Here is a 19,341-nt window from a genome sequence, read left to right as displayed (position 1 = left end):
TAGCATTATTTTTTATTAACAACTTTAAAATAATTTTAAATAAAGTTTGATGTAAAATATAAATTAAAATAAACTTAATCTTGTTAAAAATATTAACTTGAATTATCAAATTTGATAGAAATATTTGTGCACATTTATATACAAATTTAATTTGGTTTAAATTTGGAGAGGGACAAAATTACACCATTTTTACAAAAAATTGAGAATAAATTGAGACAAAAATTAAAATACCGGGACCAAATTGAGAATAAGGAAATGACACCTGGCATAATTGTGACACGTGACACTATCACTACCATGTGACACGATGTCAGCTTGACACGTGGCAAATTTGTTAATTTTTTAAAAAAAATTTAAAAAATAAAAAAGAAATTAAAAAAAAAATTAATAAAAAATTCAAAAAATTCAGAAACTTACACATGGCGCCCCATTTAACACCGTTACTGCACCACTAACGGAAAAAACTTGATTGCATCAAATTTCCCAAAATAGGGACCAAATTGAGATAAAAAAAAATTGAGGGACCAAATTGATATTTTACTACGAAAATAGGGACCAAAGAAATTATTTAACCAAAAAGTTATAATACATCACTTGATCAAAATGCCGCAAAAGATCTTTTGAACTCCAATATATGTTATGGTGATAAAAAAATATTCATGGCAATTACATTAAATTTTTATATTGTAATAAATAAAAGTTATTTATACAATTATAATGAAAATATTACAGTATGATTGATAATGAGTTAGAAAATAAAAAATAATTAGATAAATATATCAAAAGAGTATTCTACATGATTAAAATAAACAATAATAAAAGTATTAAAAAATAACAAATGTGTGTCTTAGAAACAATTTGAGAGTCTACTAAAAGAAATCGCACAAAGGAAAATAAATGTATAATTAAGGACATGATAAGATGAAAAATACCTTAGAGATCTATTTTTTTTTCAAATATCAACATATATACTCAATGGTCAATAAATAACAAAAATTATTTTAGAGAAACAAAAAAAATTGTTTAAATGAAACAAAAATTATTAATAATAAGTAAAGATTTTTTTTTATATTACCTTGTAAATGAAAGGTTTATGCTATTAAACACTTAAATTGAGAGTATTAAACATTCTCATGTGAAAGGAAAATATACAATAAATAAAAATATTAAAAAATGATATAAATATTCAAATGTGAGACATAAAAAATTTTAATTACATACATCATTTTAACATAATTACATAAAGATTTATGATAAGATGAAAAATATATTGGATACGAATGAGTTTCATACAAACCAAATAATTAGAAGAAATAAAAAATATAAAGTATATATATATATATATATATATATATATGGTTACTTAATTAATTATGAAGATTTTAATAATTTAAGCGGGAATAGAGATATGGCCGGGACGAGTATTATGGCGGGGATATGTACATCTCCATCCCCATACCCAATTAAAAAAGTCGGGGATTCCCCATACCCATACCCAGTCAATGCGGAGATTCCCCGTCAACTCGAAGACGAATTCAGACAATACCTACGAAAATGAGTTTATTTGCCATTTCTAGGCACGATTCAGTCCGCAATCCCCGGAACTCACAGATGTGACAGGTCAGAGTTTTCTTTTTCAATTTTTAATATAACGCACCTAAAACGCTCAAATTGATTTGTTATAAAATATTAGAAATTTTAACGTTGTTTTTAAAACATACGAATACGTAGTATCATAATTTAGATTCTTTGAAGTAGACACGGTACTGGGCATTGGGTTCAGGTGGGGCATGTATACACACTTCTTTCTTTCTTTTCTCTCCCTCGCTACCTAATGAAATGAGAATACCAAACACAACTACTGCCCGTTGCCTTCGAGGAATGCATGCATGGGTGGGGTACTCAGATTTTTTTTTTTTCCTGGTACCTAACTACAAAAGTAATGTCGCTTTTAAACCTTTCAATATAATCTTTTATACTTTTTTTTACCATCATTATTATTGATTCAATAATTTATTTCACGATTTCAATCATTTTCAAAATTATTTTTAATTGAAATTAGAGAAATATTATTTAAGAGATTCTTTTTGTAACGTCCCATTTAATTTAATAGATAAATCTAATTAAACAAAACATTACATAAATTATAATATCCAAAGGCATGAGACTTAAAATATAAAAATTTTACAGTCATCCAAATATACCTAAAAGGAAAACAAAGACACTACACAATGTCAGGAATATAAAAGTTCACAGTTATCTGACATAACTCGCTCATAAGCAAGATACTACATAGGCAACAGTGCCTATAGGGAGTACTCGAGGGAATGAGATCCAACCCAAGCCGGGCTACATTGCAGAGTTTTCATCACCCTGGTGACCACTAGGGGTTTTCACATCTACTCATATCAATAAATTGATGATCATTGCAAAAAGGAAAAACCACACACAAGACAAACACAAGCAAAAAGAAAGGGTAAGCTAGAGTATAAATTATTTTCACATGTTATGGCACGCAAGTACTTAAAACAGATCATAAACATGCAACAAGACAGGCAAACAATCATGTGATAGCAACCAAGCAAGACTCTAAGACTCAATTATCCGGATACATATAATCGATCGGATTCATTAGATGTTTGCACTTGTGATGGCCTCTACTGCTCTGCAGAGCCATTGCCAATGGGTTTCACCCTACCACGCACAAGGTTAGCCTTCAAACATCTAAGGCCATTATCCTGCCAAAGACTAGGGCCTACTGCTACTCTCACCACTTGAGTCAGTCCGATCTACGTGAGACTTGACTCTTTAGAGTTTCAGGATGCAATCCTTACTTGAATCCTTACTAAATTATATACACTAAGGCACCACCACGAAACCTTACTAAGAGGTTTGTGGAATTACGTCCATCACATTAGGCACCACCATGAAGTCTCACCTAGAGGTTCATGGAATTACGTCCATCACATACGACACCACCATGAGATCTCACCGAGAGATTCATGGAATTACGTCTAACTAATACCATAGCCATGTCTCACCAACGAACCATAGATTTATCATGCATACCAATCTCATGCAAATATACAACCAACCAACCAACCATGATACATGCATTTACTCATACCAAGCTCATAAATTCCAGTTTCATTGTGTTATATAGAATACATACAAGGCATCATACATAACTTTTAAAGTGACAAGCCAACCAATCATTAGAAACATACACTTATCCAATCAACACTGTCAATCTCGCTCAAGCTAGGGAGCTCTCGCTCAGGCGAGAGGAATCTCTCGCTCAAGCTACCAGATCTCGTTGGGCGAGATTGCAAACAGTGGGCACTTCGAGGTCTCGCTCAAGCTAGCCCATCTCGCTCAGGCGAGAGGCCTTCGCTTAGGCGAGTCCTCAAAATAGAGAGAGGGGTGAGTTGTTGCTGTTCTCGCTCAAGCGAGAGCTCCTTGCTTAAACGAGAGCTTTTCATTTTGGGCGAGCACCCAGCTCGCCTGGGCGAGTTCAGTAGAACCCACCTACTCTCATGCGTGCCAAACCAGATTCCAACCACACCAAGAGCACAAATAGTATATTATCACACATTCAATAGTACATATCAAGCACTCATAACATAAACAGATCCAATCAGGAAAAATAACGTAAAAATAGTGAAACCCTAGCTTCCCTTACCTTATCGAAAGCTACTGTGAGGGGGTTTAGGCACGAGCAAAATGGCACCACAACTCTAAGAACAGTTTTGTGAGCTGAAAATACCAACACCAGAACGAAGACAGGTTACTACGATGAACCCTAGCTGGAACTACAAAAGTAAAACTAGAAAAGATAAGGTATGGGTTGAGGACCAACTCACGTGGAGTAAAACTGGAGTTTACTAGCTCGACGAAGAATGAGAGGCAAACCCTAGCAAAGCTCTGTTGTAGAAAAAGAGAAAGTGAGTGAAGGAGCTATTTTTGGCAAAGTGCAAAATGAAAGGAAACAAGTGGTTGTAAGGGGTCTTTGGAACATCCTATGGACTGGCCTTAGGCCCAACAGTTAAGGACAAACCCATTGTTTTAGGACAGAAAATAAAAGGGGCTTACACTTTCAAAATCATTTAACCAAACCCTTTATCATTGAAATGAGAGATAATGCCAATTTCTATAACTGGGTGTAGATCTCACTTTATTAGTTAATTTTATAAGGTTGTTTTAGATTTAAAATTCATTTTTTGATAGATGTAAGACTCATGAATTATAGTATATTCTAACAAAGTTTGTTATTTGCTGGATATATTATTTCACTTGTTATTGGATCACCCATCAATATCTAGTTTGATGAGTGATATGTATATGTTTCGGTGTGAAAAAGTGTGTTGAAAATTTTATAACAATTAGAAATAAAACCAATTTACACTGTATAACCTTAACTTAAACGCCCACTTTGTAAGATTGATTTATATTTAAAATAAATTTATTAATTTGTTGTATTATTTGAATACAATATATATTAAAAATAAAAGTGCAAATTAATATTTATAATACATAAATTGATATGAATTTTATTTTACTTATTATATAAAATTCTCGTACTTACCATATTTACAGGTCTCAACATATATATGACCAAGCTGTAAGGCCCACTTTATTTCCTACCTTTTATTTTAAAGGCTGCCCCAAGCTATTGGGCCTAAGGGCTAGTCCAAAGGGGAAAAAGGAGACCCTAAGTCTGCCCTCATCCTTCCATTCCTCTTACTCTACAGATTTCGCAGCCGTCAAACTCTCTCTTCTAGCCTGAGCGAGACAGGGGCGAGTTGTGTGCTATAATGTGAATGGTCAATGATGTTATTTCTTGTTTGCCTGGCTTGAATACTTTACTTGAATGGTATGAGGGATGATGCCTTGTTTATTATATGAGGTTGAAGGGGAAATGATATATTGCTTTATTGTGTATGAGTGGGAAAGCATGAGATGTATGATTGGTTGTTTATTCATGATGTTAGTGCTATGAGAAATTTCTGAATGGTTAGTGAAGCATGTACAAAGTGTGAGTAGGGCATAATTCCATGACTCTTGTGGTAAGAGCTCTTGGTGGCGCCTCAACTTTTGTACATAATCCCATGGACTTCCTAATGAGAGTCCCTGGTGGTGCCTCACCTATTGGACTTAATTCCATGAACCTCGTGGTGAGAGTTCATGGTGGTGCCTCAACATAAGTACGTAATTCCACGTGAGTATCGTGGTGGTGCCTCAAGGCTAGGACGTAATTCCACGTAGGCCACGTGGTGGTGCCTCTTGTAAGGGTATAATTCCGCGAAGGCCTCGCGGTGACGCCTTACTGCTAGGACATAATTCCACCGCCACGTGGTGGTGCCTCATTATGCATATCCAGATAGTCAAGTCTTGGGAGTCTTAAATGATTTTGGTAATCCATGTGTGAATGTCTGCTATTCATGTTTGACTCTGAGATTGCATGTTGACTATTGTGACATAAGACTTCTTTACTCTAGCTTACTCTGTTTGCGTGTTTGGTTGTTGTTCTGATTCAGAAAAATACGAGATAATTCCTCACCAAAACAAAAAGAAAGTTTTTATGACTTACTTAGGCCCAAAAAACCTTCGTCTCTTGACCATGGGAGTAACTCTCTTATTTATATCATAATTAGTTACAAAATATTGATCCTAAGATTTACCAAATAATAACTAAAAGAAAACCCATCCTCTAATCCTAAAATATTTAAGAAATATAACAACAACCCTAAAAAACGAACTTATCTTTTACTCCTAAAATATCTACGAATATAATAACCACCTTACCAACTCCCAAAAATATCACCAGATACAAAACTAATTAGATCAATATTCTCTCTCGTCAAGCTACCGAATCGACATACCGAGCCGACACCCCCTTATCCTCTCAGTTTGATACCAACCCCCTCTGGCACAGTATTCTCCCTCGGCACCCTACCGAGACAACACCCACTTATCCTCTCAATCTGAAACCGACTTCCTCTGGTCTAGTACATAGCTCTCCAAATTCTACACGATCTCGCCCTTAAGACGAAGAGAGCAGAATTTGTCTTGTCAACACTGCCCTTCACCACTTCCCGTAAAATCATCATTACTCCCTACACTTACGCATCCACATGTAACTTATCTGCCGTTACTCCCTGCATTTACGCCTCCACGTGTAATCTATCCAACGGACACCCTTTCAACTTCCTCTTTTTTGAATACTAAACGACGTTCATTTCCCCCTTTCAATTCACTCCATTAACCATCCCCCTACCCCCTGCATTCGTCACACTCAAGCTTTTCAACTCCCCAACATCTTGCTCAACCGCCATTTCCTTCCTCCAGGTATTTCTTCTTTTCTCGTTTCAGATTCTACACCTGCATTTTCTTGCTTCCTGTACTGGCTTCTTATACATTATCTCTGTTTCTGTACTGTGTTTTAGCTTGCACCTTCTTTTTCTCCCTTTATTGATCACCCTAACTTATTTTGAGAATACCTCTCCTTCGACATACTTTAATCGCCCTCCATGAACGATCACTATAATGCCCTCTATTCTTGGGCCCCTCTGGCCTTGCGGAGAGAAACCTCCACCATGACCACCCTTACTAGGGTTAGGGCTTTTAGACGCCACCAAACGTTGTGTAAAAGCAATGAATCTGACGTAACTGTAATCACCTATGACAGCGATGAACCTATCTGTAGGGATGGCAATTTATTCCCTATTTCCCCTCACAAATTTACCTTTATGTATGTTACCTTATTTGAAAAGCTAGGTTTGCGTCTTCCCTTTAACACCTTCGAAAAGGAACTTCTTACCATCCTGAACGTTTCTCCTTGTCAACTTCACCCCAACAGCTGGGCCTTCATCCGTGCATTTCAGATTTTATGCACCCATTTCGGTATTACCCCTTCAAGCAACATGTTTCTCTACTTTTTTGAATTGCGAGCCCCTCACAAACAACTACTAGCCTCTCTCAGTGGAGTTAGTGGCCGAGCCCTTCTAACCTTATATAACTCCTCTTACAAGGGTTTCAAAGGTATCTTCATAAAAATAGTTGCCCCCGACCACAGTCCTTCCCTTTTAGAAGGCTTCCCCTTGTATTGGTGTCAATCACCTAATCTTCAATCCCCTCGATAATTAGAAGACTTGGACCCCTCCGAGAAAAAAGACTGCCTGATGCTGGAACAACTGGATGTTGTTTTTGATACTCAAAAACTTTTAGAGCTGGAATTCTGAGTGGTAGATCTAAAATTCCACATCGGTACTTACTTTACAACCGTCCTTTTATTATAACATGTTTGATATCGACCCTCTCCTTTTAACCGATCTTACTTATTTTTACAGAGAACCTGATGGCGATGTCCCACGAAGATATGCTGAAACGAGCCCGTCAACTTAAAAGACAAAAAACTTCTACCCCTGGCGCAAGCCCTTCAGCTCCTCCTCCCCGAATTGAACTCCACGAAGAAACTTCCGAGCCTGACCTCGAAGCTCTAACCCGAAAATCCAGAGCTTGAGGTAAAAAAGTTGTCGAAACCACCTCCCAACACTCAAGCTCCCAAACTCCAGTAGCCCCACTCCACACCGCGGACGATACTGAATCAAGCTTCTGGCATCCCCAATTCCTTCATTCCCAACATAGTTGGAAGCACAATTACCTTTGCCACGACGTCAACTTGTTAAGAGCCCAAGACCTCCAAACTCTTCATGAAAATCTCCTGGCTGATCTCCATAGGGCAGAGGCATCTAACATCATGCTAATGGACCAGTTCAGTCTTCAATCTACTCAGAAATCCCTTGACCTAGAGCAGAAAGACCGAGCCTTGGCTCTTTCCAAAACTGAAACGTCCCGCCTAACCAACGAAGTTGCTGAACTAACCACCCAAGTCAAAAAATCGGATGAATTACTTGCTTCTGCAGAATCAGCTGAGAACCCTTGAAGCCGAGAAAGAAAACTGGGTTATCAAAGAGAAAGACTTTCTCCACAACTCAGAACTTCTTAAAGATCAGATCGGTTCCTCCCTAAACATGGGATTCCAACTAGCCCTAGAACAAGTCCGAGTTCTTTACCCAGATGCAGATCTATCACCAGCGGACATCTCCAAGTCGGTGGTTGATGGACAACTAGTGGATACTGATGACTAAACATTCATTTTTCTTTTCTAATCTTCCCGCTCTCCTTTTGCCCTTCGAACTCATAGCTTGCTACTTTTACTTCCCAATTATGGCTTGAGACATTATGTTTTAAAATTTTAGTCTTACTTTCCCCTATTCTCTTCTTACGTAACTTATGGATGAAAATTTAATCGACTAGATAACCCTTTTAACTCCTTACATCGATTTTAAAACAAATAACAACAAACTTGAACTTTTAAATCTATAAATATCAAACTAAGACAAAATAATAAGTCGCTTACTAACTAAGACAAAATAATAAGTCGCTTACTAACAAATAACTTTTTCATGAACCGAGCTCTCCGTCCTGCCCATATTCAAACTAAGACAAAATAATAAGTCGCTTACTAACCGATCTCTCCACACTACAAGCAAGCGTCCAACTAAGGCCAAACAATAACTCGTTTTAAAACCGACCTCTCAATTCTGCAAACACCAAAGCGAATAATGACACCTGCAAATACCACAGTAAAACAAATAATGACTCGTTTATAAACCGAGCTCTCAATCCTGCAAACACCAAAGCTAATAATGACTCGTTTATACATCGAGCTCTCAATCCTGCCAACACCAAAGCTACTAATGACCTGCAAACACCAAAGCGAATAATGACACCTGCAAATACCACACTAAAACAAATAATGACTCGTTTATAAACCGAGCTCTAAATCCTGCAAACACCAAAGCTAATAATGACTCGTTTATAAACCGAGCTCTCAATCCTGCAAACACCAAAGCTAATAATGACTCGTTTATACACCGAGCCCTCAATCCTGCCAACACCAAAGCTACTAATGACCTGCAAACACCAAAGCGAATAATGACACCTGCAAATACCACACTAAAACAAATAATGACTCGTTTATAAACCGAGCTCTCAATCCTGCAAACACCAAAGCTAATAATGACTCGTTTATAAACTGAGCTCTCAATCCTGCAAACACCAAGGCTAATAATGACTCGTTTATAAACCGAGAGCGTATAAGCTCGGAATAGAACTCATAGGTTCTTTTTAACCTTGAGCATATAAGCTCGGAATAGAACTCATAGGTTCTTTAACCTCGAGTGTATAAACTCGGAATAGAACTCATAGGTTCTTTTAACCTCGAGCGTATAAGCTCGGAATAGAACTCATAGGTTCTTTTAACCTCGAGTGTATAAACTCGGAATAGAACTCATAGGTTCTTTTTAACCTCGAGCGTATAAGCTCGGAATAGAACTCATAGGTTCTTTTAACCTCGAGTGTATAAACTCGGAATAGAACTCATAGGTTCTTTTAACCTCGAGTGTATAAACTCGGAATAGAACTCATAGGTTCTTTTAACCTCAAGCGTGTAAGCTCGGAATAGAACATGTAAAACTGAAATACTGTAGTATTAAAAATCAAAGCAAAAATGTCTTTACAAAAACAAAACAACTTAACCAAAACATTAACTAAAATAAAAACGTAAATTTGCCGCATTCCATGTTCGCGGGATTTCCTTTCCCTCTAATGTTTCCAACTTATAAGCTCCTTCTCCCAATACTTGCTTAACACGATAAGGCCCAGTCCACTTCGGCGCCAATTTGCTATCCATCTGAACTAACTGTGCTTTCCTTAATACCAAATCTTGCGCTTGAAACCTCCGAGGTACTACCTTAGTCTTGTAACTTCTCTCTAACCTTCTCTTCGTTGCTTCAATAGAAATCTAAGCCAAATCCCGAACCTCATCTATAACGTCAAGGTTTGCCCTTAAGCCAACCTCAGAAACCTCCTCATCGAACAACCTCACTCTTCCAGTGTTTTCCATGACCTCAATAGGGATCATTGCATCGGTACCATACACCAAAGAAAAAGGAGTCTCTCGGGTAGTCGTCTAGAGAGTGGTATGGTAAGCCCACAACACTCGAGGTATCTCGTTTGGCCATTCTCCCTTTGCCGCCGCTAATCTTCGCTTCACACCCCTCAATATCACCTTATTAGCTGCTTCCGCCTGCCCATTCGTCTGGGGATGCTCCACCGAAGAGAAAACCTGTTTAATCCCGACTTCAGTGCACAATTGCTTCACCTGCGAACATGCAAACTGAGTTCCATTGTCTGAAATAATTCGACGTGGTACGCCAAATCGACATATTATATTCTTCCAAATAAACTCTCGAATCCGCCCACCCGAGATAACAGCAACCGGCTCGGCTTCAATCCACTTTGTAAAATACTCTACAGCTACGATCAAAAACTTGAATTGTCTCACTGCTTTGGGGAGCGGTCCCAAAATATCTATTCCCCAAGTGTGAAAAGGCCAAGGTGTATTAATAGAGTGCAGCACCTCTGGTGGAGCATGACTCCAATCGGCATGTTTCTGACATGATTCACATTTCCTGACATACTCTACGCAGTCGCCTTTCATAGTGGGCCAAAAGAACCCTCATCGGATTATTCGCAACATCAATGCTCTTCCCCCAACATGACTCCCACAGATGCCCTCATGAAGTTCGGCCATAAGCCGAGATGCCTCCTTTCTTCCTACACAAATCATCAAAGGTCTGGAATATCCATACCTAAACAGATAACCGTCTATCAGCGTATACCTGCTTGAATTTTTCTTTACTTTCTGTGACTCATTAGAGTCCTCAGGCAATTTACCATCTGCAAGATAACTTTTTAAAGGTGTCATCCAAGATTCTTCGGTTGTCAAAATCTTCAACACTTGATGCTTCTCCTGCGTATCCACCCGAGGAGCTATTAATGTTTCCCTTATCACTGACTTGTGCTGCCCCGGTTTCGAACAACTAGCCAATTTGGATAACAAATCAGCTCGGCAATTCTGCTCCCTCGGAACATGCACGAACTAAAGGAGAACAAAATTCTTCGCAACAGTTTGGACGACTTCTAAATACTTGGCCAACTGTGGGTCGCGAGCTTGAAATTCTCCGTTCACCTGACCTGCCACTAATGCGGAATCACTTTTAACCAACAACCTAGTAATTCCCATCTCTTTGGCCAAAAGCATACTTGCTATCAAAGCCTCATATTCTGCTTGATTGTTACTGGCTTTGAAAGCAAACCTCAATGATTGTTCGATTAATACCCCTTCTGGCCCTTCCAAAACTATACCAGCACAACTACCCCTTAAATTAGAAGCCCCGTCCACCCATAAGATGCACATTATTTCCCTTACGCCCTGATTTGCAACAGGTGGCTCAGACAATTCCACCACAAAATCAGCTAAAAATTGAGCCTTGATCGGTCCTCGCGATTCATACTGTATCCCATACTCCGACAACTCTATTGCCCATTTAACCAACCTGCCCGATATATCAGGTTTTTGTAATATGTATCTAATGGGAAGATTCGTCATCACCTTGACACTATGATTCTGCAAATAATGTCTCAGACGCCGAGCAGACACTACCACAGCCAACGCAGCTTTCTCTATAGTGGGATACCTCACCTCGGCACCATGTAGCACTTTGCTTACAAAATATACCGGTTTCTGCTCCGCACCACTTTCTCTGACTAAGACCGAACTGACCGCATGTTCGGTTACCGATATGTACAACGATAATTCAGCGCCTTTTTCCGGCTTACACAATACTGGTGGCTTACTCAAATACTCTTTCAATTTTTGGAAAGCTTCCTCACACCGATCAGTCCATTGGAACCTTTCATTCTTCTTCAAACATTGGAAGTAAGGAAAACCCCGATCCCCACTTTTAGCAAGAAAACGGGACAAAGCCGCCATCCTTCCCGTCAGTCTTTATACCTCTTTTACATTACTTGGACTCCTCATATTTATAATGGCTGCACATTTATCGGGATTAGCTTCTATCCCCCTCTCGGTAAGTAAAAAACCCAGAAACTTTCCAGCCTTAACCCTGAAAACACACTTCTCGGGATTAAGCTTAAGTCTGTATTTGTTGATTGTAACAAACAATTCCTCCAGATCTTCCTTATGCTTCTTCTCTTCTACCGAAGTGACCACCATATCATCCACACACGCATGGACATTTCTTCCCAACATGGATGCCAAAATTCGGTCCATCAACCTTTGATAAGTAGCTCCTGCATTTTTTAACCCAAACGGCATTACTCGGTAGCAATAATTAGCTGTTCCTCCCATAAACGCCGTCTTATCTTCATCTGACGAGTGCATCTTGATTTGATTATAGCCTGAATAAGCATCTAAAAAGCTTAACAAAGCACAGCCCGATGCACTATCAACTAGGACATCTATATTAGGCAAAGGATACGAATCCTTTGGGTAGGCATTATTCAAATCCGTGAAATCCACACACATCCTCCACTTTCCATTAGACTTCTTCACCATCACCACATTTGGTAACCAGGTCGGGTACCGTATCTCCCGTATATGAGCCGCCTCTAGTAATTTATATATTTCCTCGGTAGCTGCCTGAGCACGGTCTCCACTCAACCGCCTACGCTTCTGAACTTTAGGTTTAGCCGACGGGTTAATGTTAAGCTTGTGACATAAAAAATCGGGATCAATCCCCGACATATCCGTCACACTCCAAGCGAATGAAGAAAGGTTTTTCTTCAGCACATGAATAAGCTGTTGTTCTTGCTCTAAACTCATATCGCCCCCAATTCTCAACTTCTTCCCCTCTATAAGCACCTCCTTCACCTCCCCTACAGGCTGAGGCCTTCTTTCAGGGTGTACCAATCTTGGATCTAACTCGGGATCCAGGACTACTTCAGTTGTGCTCACTGAATATGCCACTTTCCTCCTTAGCCTCAGACTGTCTTCGTAACATTTACGAGCGGTCTCCTGATTTACGGCTAAAGTGAGTACTTTCCCCTCGTCAGAAGGAAACTTCATCTTCAAGTGCACTGTCGATACTACAGCCTTCAACTTATTGAGGGAAGGCCTTCCCAACAGTAAATTGTATGATGAAGGAGCATTGACTACTATATACCGTATAAATATGGTTTTTGCATCTTCTTTGTCTCTAAAGGTTGTTCGAAGATCAACATACCCTTTGACCTCCACTTGATCTCCTGAGAAACCGACAAGCACTCTGTCAAATGGCTTTAACTGGTCCATCGGTATTTGTAACCCTATGAAGGTACTCCAAAACATCACATCGGCAGAACTTCCCTGATCAATTAGTACCCTATGAACATTCCTTCCCATCATAATCACTGACACGACTATGGGATCGTCTTCATGTGGGATTACCCCTTTTAAATCATCACTTGAAAATAGTATGTCCGGAACTTTCCTCGGCTTGTCAATCGTAGCTGTAGTCATGACACTCCTTACATATCGCTTCCTGGCCGAGCTGGTCTGACCTCCTCCCGCAAAACCTCCAACTATCATATTAAAATCCCCCAAAATGGGTGTTTCATGCACATCGGGAATCGTGCGAATCTCAGATGATTTCTCATCGGCATCCGATTTCGTGAATTTTTCCAAAAGTCCCCTGTTCGCTAAAATGGAAAGCTGATAATGCAAAGCATAACAAGAGTTGGTGTCATGACCTCTAGCTTGATGAAACCCACACCAAGCATCCAATCTACTGCCAAGTGCCTTCCCCGCGATGTTAGGATAGCGCAAATGTTTTGCTATCTCCACATCCTCCAATATTTGGGCAAGAGGCACTTTGAAATTCGGGATTTTTTGAGCTTGCCGATACTCGGTCCTTCGTTGTGCGACATAAGGGACGAAACGTCGATCTGACTTCGTCCGAGGTGGAGTTCTTTCCCTTCGATAAGCTCTCATATCTCTTTCACTCCTGGAATGGGCCAACGGTCTTTTGTCCCCTGCCTTTTTGTGACGCATGGCCTCCTCGGTCTCGATTTCCACAGCTGCCCTTTGTCTAATCTCTGTTAAGTTCCTCGGAGGATATCGGTACAGGGACTCACCGAACGAGCTGGCTCGAAGTCCTTTCACAAAGGCTTTGACGAGCAAACCCTCGTTAGGGTCTATCAGCCTCATACTGATATTGGTGAATCGATTAAGGAACTGCTTTAACGTCTCTTCAGTGGTTTGCCTTATATCAAACATGTCTGCCATCTCCACTGGTTTGGCTCTATTAGCTGAGAATCTCTCCAGGAAAAGACGTTTGAAATCATTGAACGAGTTGATGGACGCACTCGGTATAGTGTTAAACCATTCTAGGGCAATTTCGGTTAGCGTACCCACAAACATTTTACAACGTATAGCATCATTACCGCCCGATATCATCATCCGAGCCTGGAACGCTTTTAAATGTAATTCCGGATCAGAATTCCCTGTGAAAGGTGTGATTTTTGGAATCACGAAATTCTATGGAATCGGCTCTTCCATAATCGCATCTACCAGAGGACTGACGTCACTCACATCGGGGTTTAACCGACATGAATATCGGAAACCGCCCCTAGTGGCCTCCAATCGACTTTGCATATCTTCGTTCGCCTTCCGTAGCTGTTCTTGTTGCCGAAGTGCCTCTTCTAATCGTTGATGTGTTTCTTCCGCCTCTTTTCGCAACCTCTCTCTTTCTCCCAAAGCCTCTTCCCTTAACGCTTGTAAGTCTTCTTCTGCCTTCTTACGAGTTTCTTCTCTCTCCTTTTCAAGCTGAGCCTGATTCGCCTCCGCCTTCATTCTGATCTCCTCATTCTGTCGTTGTAACTCCAGTATGCTCTGCATTATTTGCTGCCTGGTAGGTCCTTCACGCGCCACTCCTCTGCCTCGATTCATCCTCCAATTCGTCTCTCCTTTCTTTTTTTTTACTATTTATTATCTTAATGGGGTAAGGATCAAGTTTTACCGAACCCCACGGTGGGCGCCAATGTTCTGATTCAGAAAAATACGAGATAATTCCTCACCAAAACAAAAAGAAAGTTTTTATGACTTACTTAGGCCCAAAAAACCTTCGTCTCTTGACCATGGGAGTAACTTTCTTATTTATATCATAATTAGTTACAAAATATTGATCCTAAGATTTACCAAATAATAACTAAAAGAAAACCCATCCTCTAATCCTAAAATATTTAAGAAATATAACAACAACCCTAAAAAACGAACTTATCTTTTACTCCTAAAATATCTACGAATATAATAACCACCTTACTAACTCCCAAAAATATCACCAGATACAAAACTAATTAGATCAATATTCTCCCTCGTCAACCTACCGAATCGACATACCGAGCCGACACCCCCTTATCCTCTCAGTTTGATACCAACCCCCTCTGGCACAGTATTCTCCCTCGGCACCCTACCGAGACAACACCCACTTATCCTCTCAATCTGAAACCGACTTCCTCTGGTCTAGTACAGTTGTCTTGTATGTGGTTCTTCTCCTATTGCGATGATCATCGATTTTATTGATGTGAGCAGATGGGAGAACCCCTAGTAGTGGTAATGATGATAGGAATGCTACAGATTGATGGACTGGACGAGTATTGGGCCCACTCTAGGGTCCATTGCTGAAGGATTTATTTGCTATGCTTTCTTGTCTGTACCAAACTTATTACTTTTAGTTCGCTAGTATTTTATGTTTTAGGCCGAGTGGGACCTCTTTTATGTTTATTGATATGAATTTTATTTTACTTATTATATAAAATTCTCGTACTTACCATATTTACAGGTCTCAGCATATATATGACCAAGCTAAGTTTACTGAACCCAAGTCCTAATTGGAGGAGGCCAAAATAATAAAAAAAGGAACATATACGTACAATGATTTTGATACGCCAACTCTTTAGTTTGGTTATGTTATTTAATTATCCGATTAACTAATTACAGGTTTCAACTTCTTCACTTTCTTTGATTTAGTTATGTTATGTTTTATTCGATAGTACAACTTTATTAATTTTAAGAACATTAAATGATCTTTGTATTTTAAATAACAGAGAAATCAGTACATATCGTTAGTAATCTTTAGATTGAATTCTCTAATTTCAAGAACATTATCTAATTGAATAATTAAACAATAAAAATAATTTCTTTACTAAATTCTACCACACTCGTGACATAAGTTAAAATTTATTCGATAGGAAGTACAATAATTAAATAATATATCAATCAAACTACCAGATGAATTGAATACTCCACTTGATCAAGATAATATGAAATAATATTATATAAATTTATTAAAGCTTCAACTTAACATACAATGAGTACAAACATTTATTTTCACCACATCATGATGATAAATACATAGTTGTTATACACACAGTACATTATCTTTATTCTTTAAATATCACCCTCGAGAGACATTTATTTCTGGCAAGTTTACGGGCTAACTCCATATTATTCTCCACAAAATACATTATCGTACTCGACGCAAGAAATCAATATAGATCCGTAACAGCTGGGATTTCACGAGCTTTGCACATAACTTCCAACGGGTTTTGCCTTGATATAGTGATTCCCTTTGCTTCAGTCATATCAATTTCTTCCTTACCAAGTCGTTGCCACTCAAAACACTGAATCAATGAAGCCAAAGCTAAACCCACAGTGCGCTGAGCCAACATGTTTCCAGGGCAAGACCTCCTCCCTATTCCAAATGAAAGCAAACTGCTTGATTCACATTCCTTCTCGAACCTTTCGGGCCTAAATTCTGTTGGGTTCTTCCACAAAGTTGGATCGTGATGAATCGACCAAGCATTCACCAACAGAATCGTGTTTTTCGGGAGATTATATCCTCCGATGGTGCAATCTTCAGAAGACATATGTGGAGACCAAAGTGGAGCAGCAGGATGCAATCTTATTGTCTCGAAAAATATGTTAAGAATGTAAGGAAGTTTTGACATGTCTGATTCATCCACCAGACGATCTGATCCCACATGAGCGTCTAACTCTTCTTTAGCCCTCTTTAAAACTTCTGGATGGTTCAATAGATTAGCCATTGCCCATTCCAAAGTCAAAGCTGATGTGTCTGTTCCTGCAAGTAACATGCTCTGCAAAATCCAAAACAATAACAATCCTTCTTAGTTTCTTTCCAAAATACTAGTTCATCACTTTCAACAATAAAATATTGATCTGCATGGACAAAAATAATTACCATGCAAAGTCCCTTGATGATTTGATCGCTGTACTGTTCGGGTTGTGATTTTTGTTGAACCAAGAGCTGAGATATCATAGTATTGGTAGTCTTATTTGAAGCACGAAGTTCATCAACGATAGATTGCAAGAATGTATCGATTCTCTTCCCAATGTTCTTGAGCCTCTTCTCCAAATTATCCAAATCAAACCACCTCATGAAAGGCAAGAAGTCTCCACGGTTGTTTACTCCTGCCAATGACACCATCTCTCTCAGGATACCTCTGAATTCTCTCGCCTTCTCCACATCACTCACATCACAGTCATCACCGTAGAATCTCTTCCCGGACACCAGCCTCATCATAGTATTGAGCGACGTTTCCATAACCCTTAATTTAAACATGTCATTTATCCATTAGATGAAGTAATACAACTAAGATAAACGTGTAACGTAATAATAAACTCTTTTGTTAACTATATGTAAGATTGTTTAAGCAGTGTTACGTAAAAAAATATTGGTTTGATATTATTAATAACTCACATGCTTTTGAGATCCACTTGAGTGAAGTCGTTGCGCGAGGTGCGAGCGAGTCTCTGCAAGAGTTTGGTGAGCTCGTCCCTTCGGATTTCGTAGGAGGCATTCAAACGGTGCGTTGAGACAACCTCGAGGGACAAGATGCGGCGGAGATGGCGCCAATGTTCACCGTAACAGGAGTGAAGGATGGTGCTGTTGTTGTAACTGATGTGTTTGCCGAGGAGAAAGTGGGGTCGGTTGGCCAACACGGTGTCGTATTTGGAGAAGCATTCCTGCACCACGGGTAGGTCAGAAGCAACGATAACGAGACGGTTGCCGAACCAGAGAGAGAAGATTTTGCCATGTTTTTTTGACAAGCGAGTGAAAAAACGGTGAAAAGGTTGTTCAAGTTGCAAAAGGTTTCCTACTATAGGGTAAGCCAGAGGCCCTGGGGGAAGGTTTCTGAATTTCCGTGATCGGAACAAGACCTTAAGAGAATAGAGAAAAAGCACAACGAAGAAACCATAATATAACAAAGCCATGCTGAAGTTTTGGTTGTGCTATGAATGATGAGTCTCATCTCCCATACATGCCAATTTATAAGGGCCGAGAAATGATGAGCGTAAGACAAATAAAGAAAATGGCAAGAAGAGTCCATTATGGTAACCCAAAACTCAAATCATGTGAGCTGGCCTCAGTTTTTTTTTTTTTTAATTTTTTATACTACATGTGAAAAACGCCTATTACAACTAATATAAATACAATTTAAAATATTATATGTATTTTTTTAAATTACAAATACGTAGTACTATAATTTATATTAGGTTTCAATAATTAATATGACAATTTGAAATCTCTCTACCTACCTCTCTCTCTATATATATATAAAATAAACTTGGAGTTACACTCTCTAAGATGATAGTGTGGGTCGGAATGAATATAGAGTGGTAACTACTCTTCATCAACACTCATTTCGTTAGCTGTTTTATTGTGAGCTAGATATTCATGAAAAAACTATTCACTATTTTATACTTCCAAAACAATATCCTTTTTTTTTTTTTAATTTTAAATCAATTCTTTAAAATATAAATTTAGATAAATAATTGTATTATACAAATCCGAAATCATCTTGATTACCCGATCTACATATGTTCGAACAATACAATATAATGACAGCAATAGTAGCTGTGATTAACTTAAGCTAATTGTTAAAATGTATTAGTAAAGTTTAGGTAAATTAATTAAGGTTATTAATCATGTGGATCAGGTCTGTGCAAGTAAAAGACTATAAATACAATATAAATAACTCATGAAGTAAATTAATTACATTTTATTATTAAAATATTTATTATTATCTGACACACTTTACTCACTTGAGTATCAGATTGTCTATTGTAGACACACCCCTTTTGAATTGCATGAGACTTGGACCTAAAACATATCGATTTAGAGTTTAAAGGAGGCATGAAGAGTGGTTTGCAAAGATATTTGAAGAGTATATTTAGCCTTGAAATAGTTATAATTAATTTTAAAGTATAATATAAATAAAATTGTGCAATAAAATACTAGTACATAAATTTAATTTTTAGAAGATAAATTTAAATAAATTGAATCATAAAGTCTAAATTAAAAAAAAAATAGTCGAATCATAAAAAATATAAATGCTATAAGATGTCGATTG

The 19,341-nt window shown here is 38.5% G+C and overlaps 2 protein-coding genes across 2 annotated transcripts; both read right to left on the bottom strand.

The window, feature by feature from the left end:
* Positions 1–11,917: 11,917 nt before the first annotated feature.
* Positions 11,918–14,329, bottom strand: LOC146887050 (uncharacterized). The gene has a single exon (XM_085671999.1). It carries the CDS (start codon positions 14,327–14,329, stop codon positions 11,918–11,920), a length of 2,412 nt encoding a protein of 803 aa, XP_085528125.1.
* Positions 14,330–16,231: 1,902 nt separating this feature from the next.
* LOC114182143 (cytochrome P450 81E8-like) lies at positions 16,232–18,244 on the bottom strand. Its single transcript, XM_028068924.2, has 3 exons — positions 17,688–18,244; positions 17,169–17,535; positions 16,232–17,064 (listed from the first exon to the last, which is right to left on the bottom strand). The coding sequence occupies exons 1-3, from the start codon at positions 18,200–18,202 to the stop codon at positions 16,456–16,458; spliced, it is 1,491 nt and encodes a 496-aa protein (XP_027924725.1). The 5' UTR covers positions 18,203–18,244; the 3' UTR covers positions 16,232–16,455.
* Positions 18,245–19,341: the final 1,097 nt, after the last annotated feature.

Source organism: Vigna unguiculata, chromosome 4 (assembly GCF_037176805.1).
Source record: "Vigna unguiculata cultivar grain cowpea cultivar isolate G323 ecotype 2 chromosome 4, ASM3717680v1, whole genome shotgun sequence".
Classification (NCBI taxonomy): Eukaryota; Viridiplantae; Streptophyta; class Magnoliopsida; order Fabales; family Fabaceae; genus Vigna; species Vigna unguiculata.
Note: the sequence above shows the minus strand (reverse complement) of the source record. Positions and strands in the feature narration are given on the sequence as shown.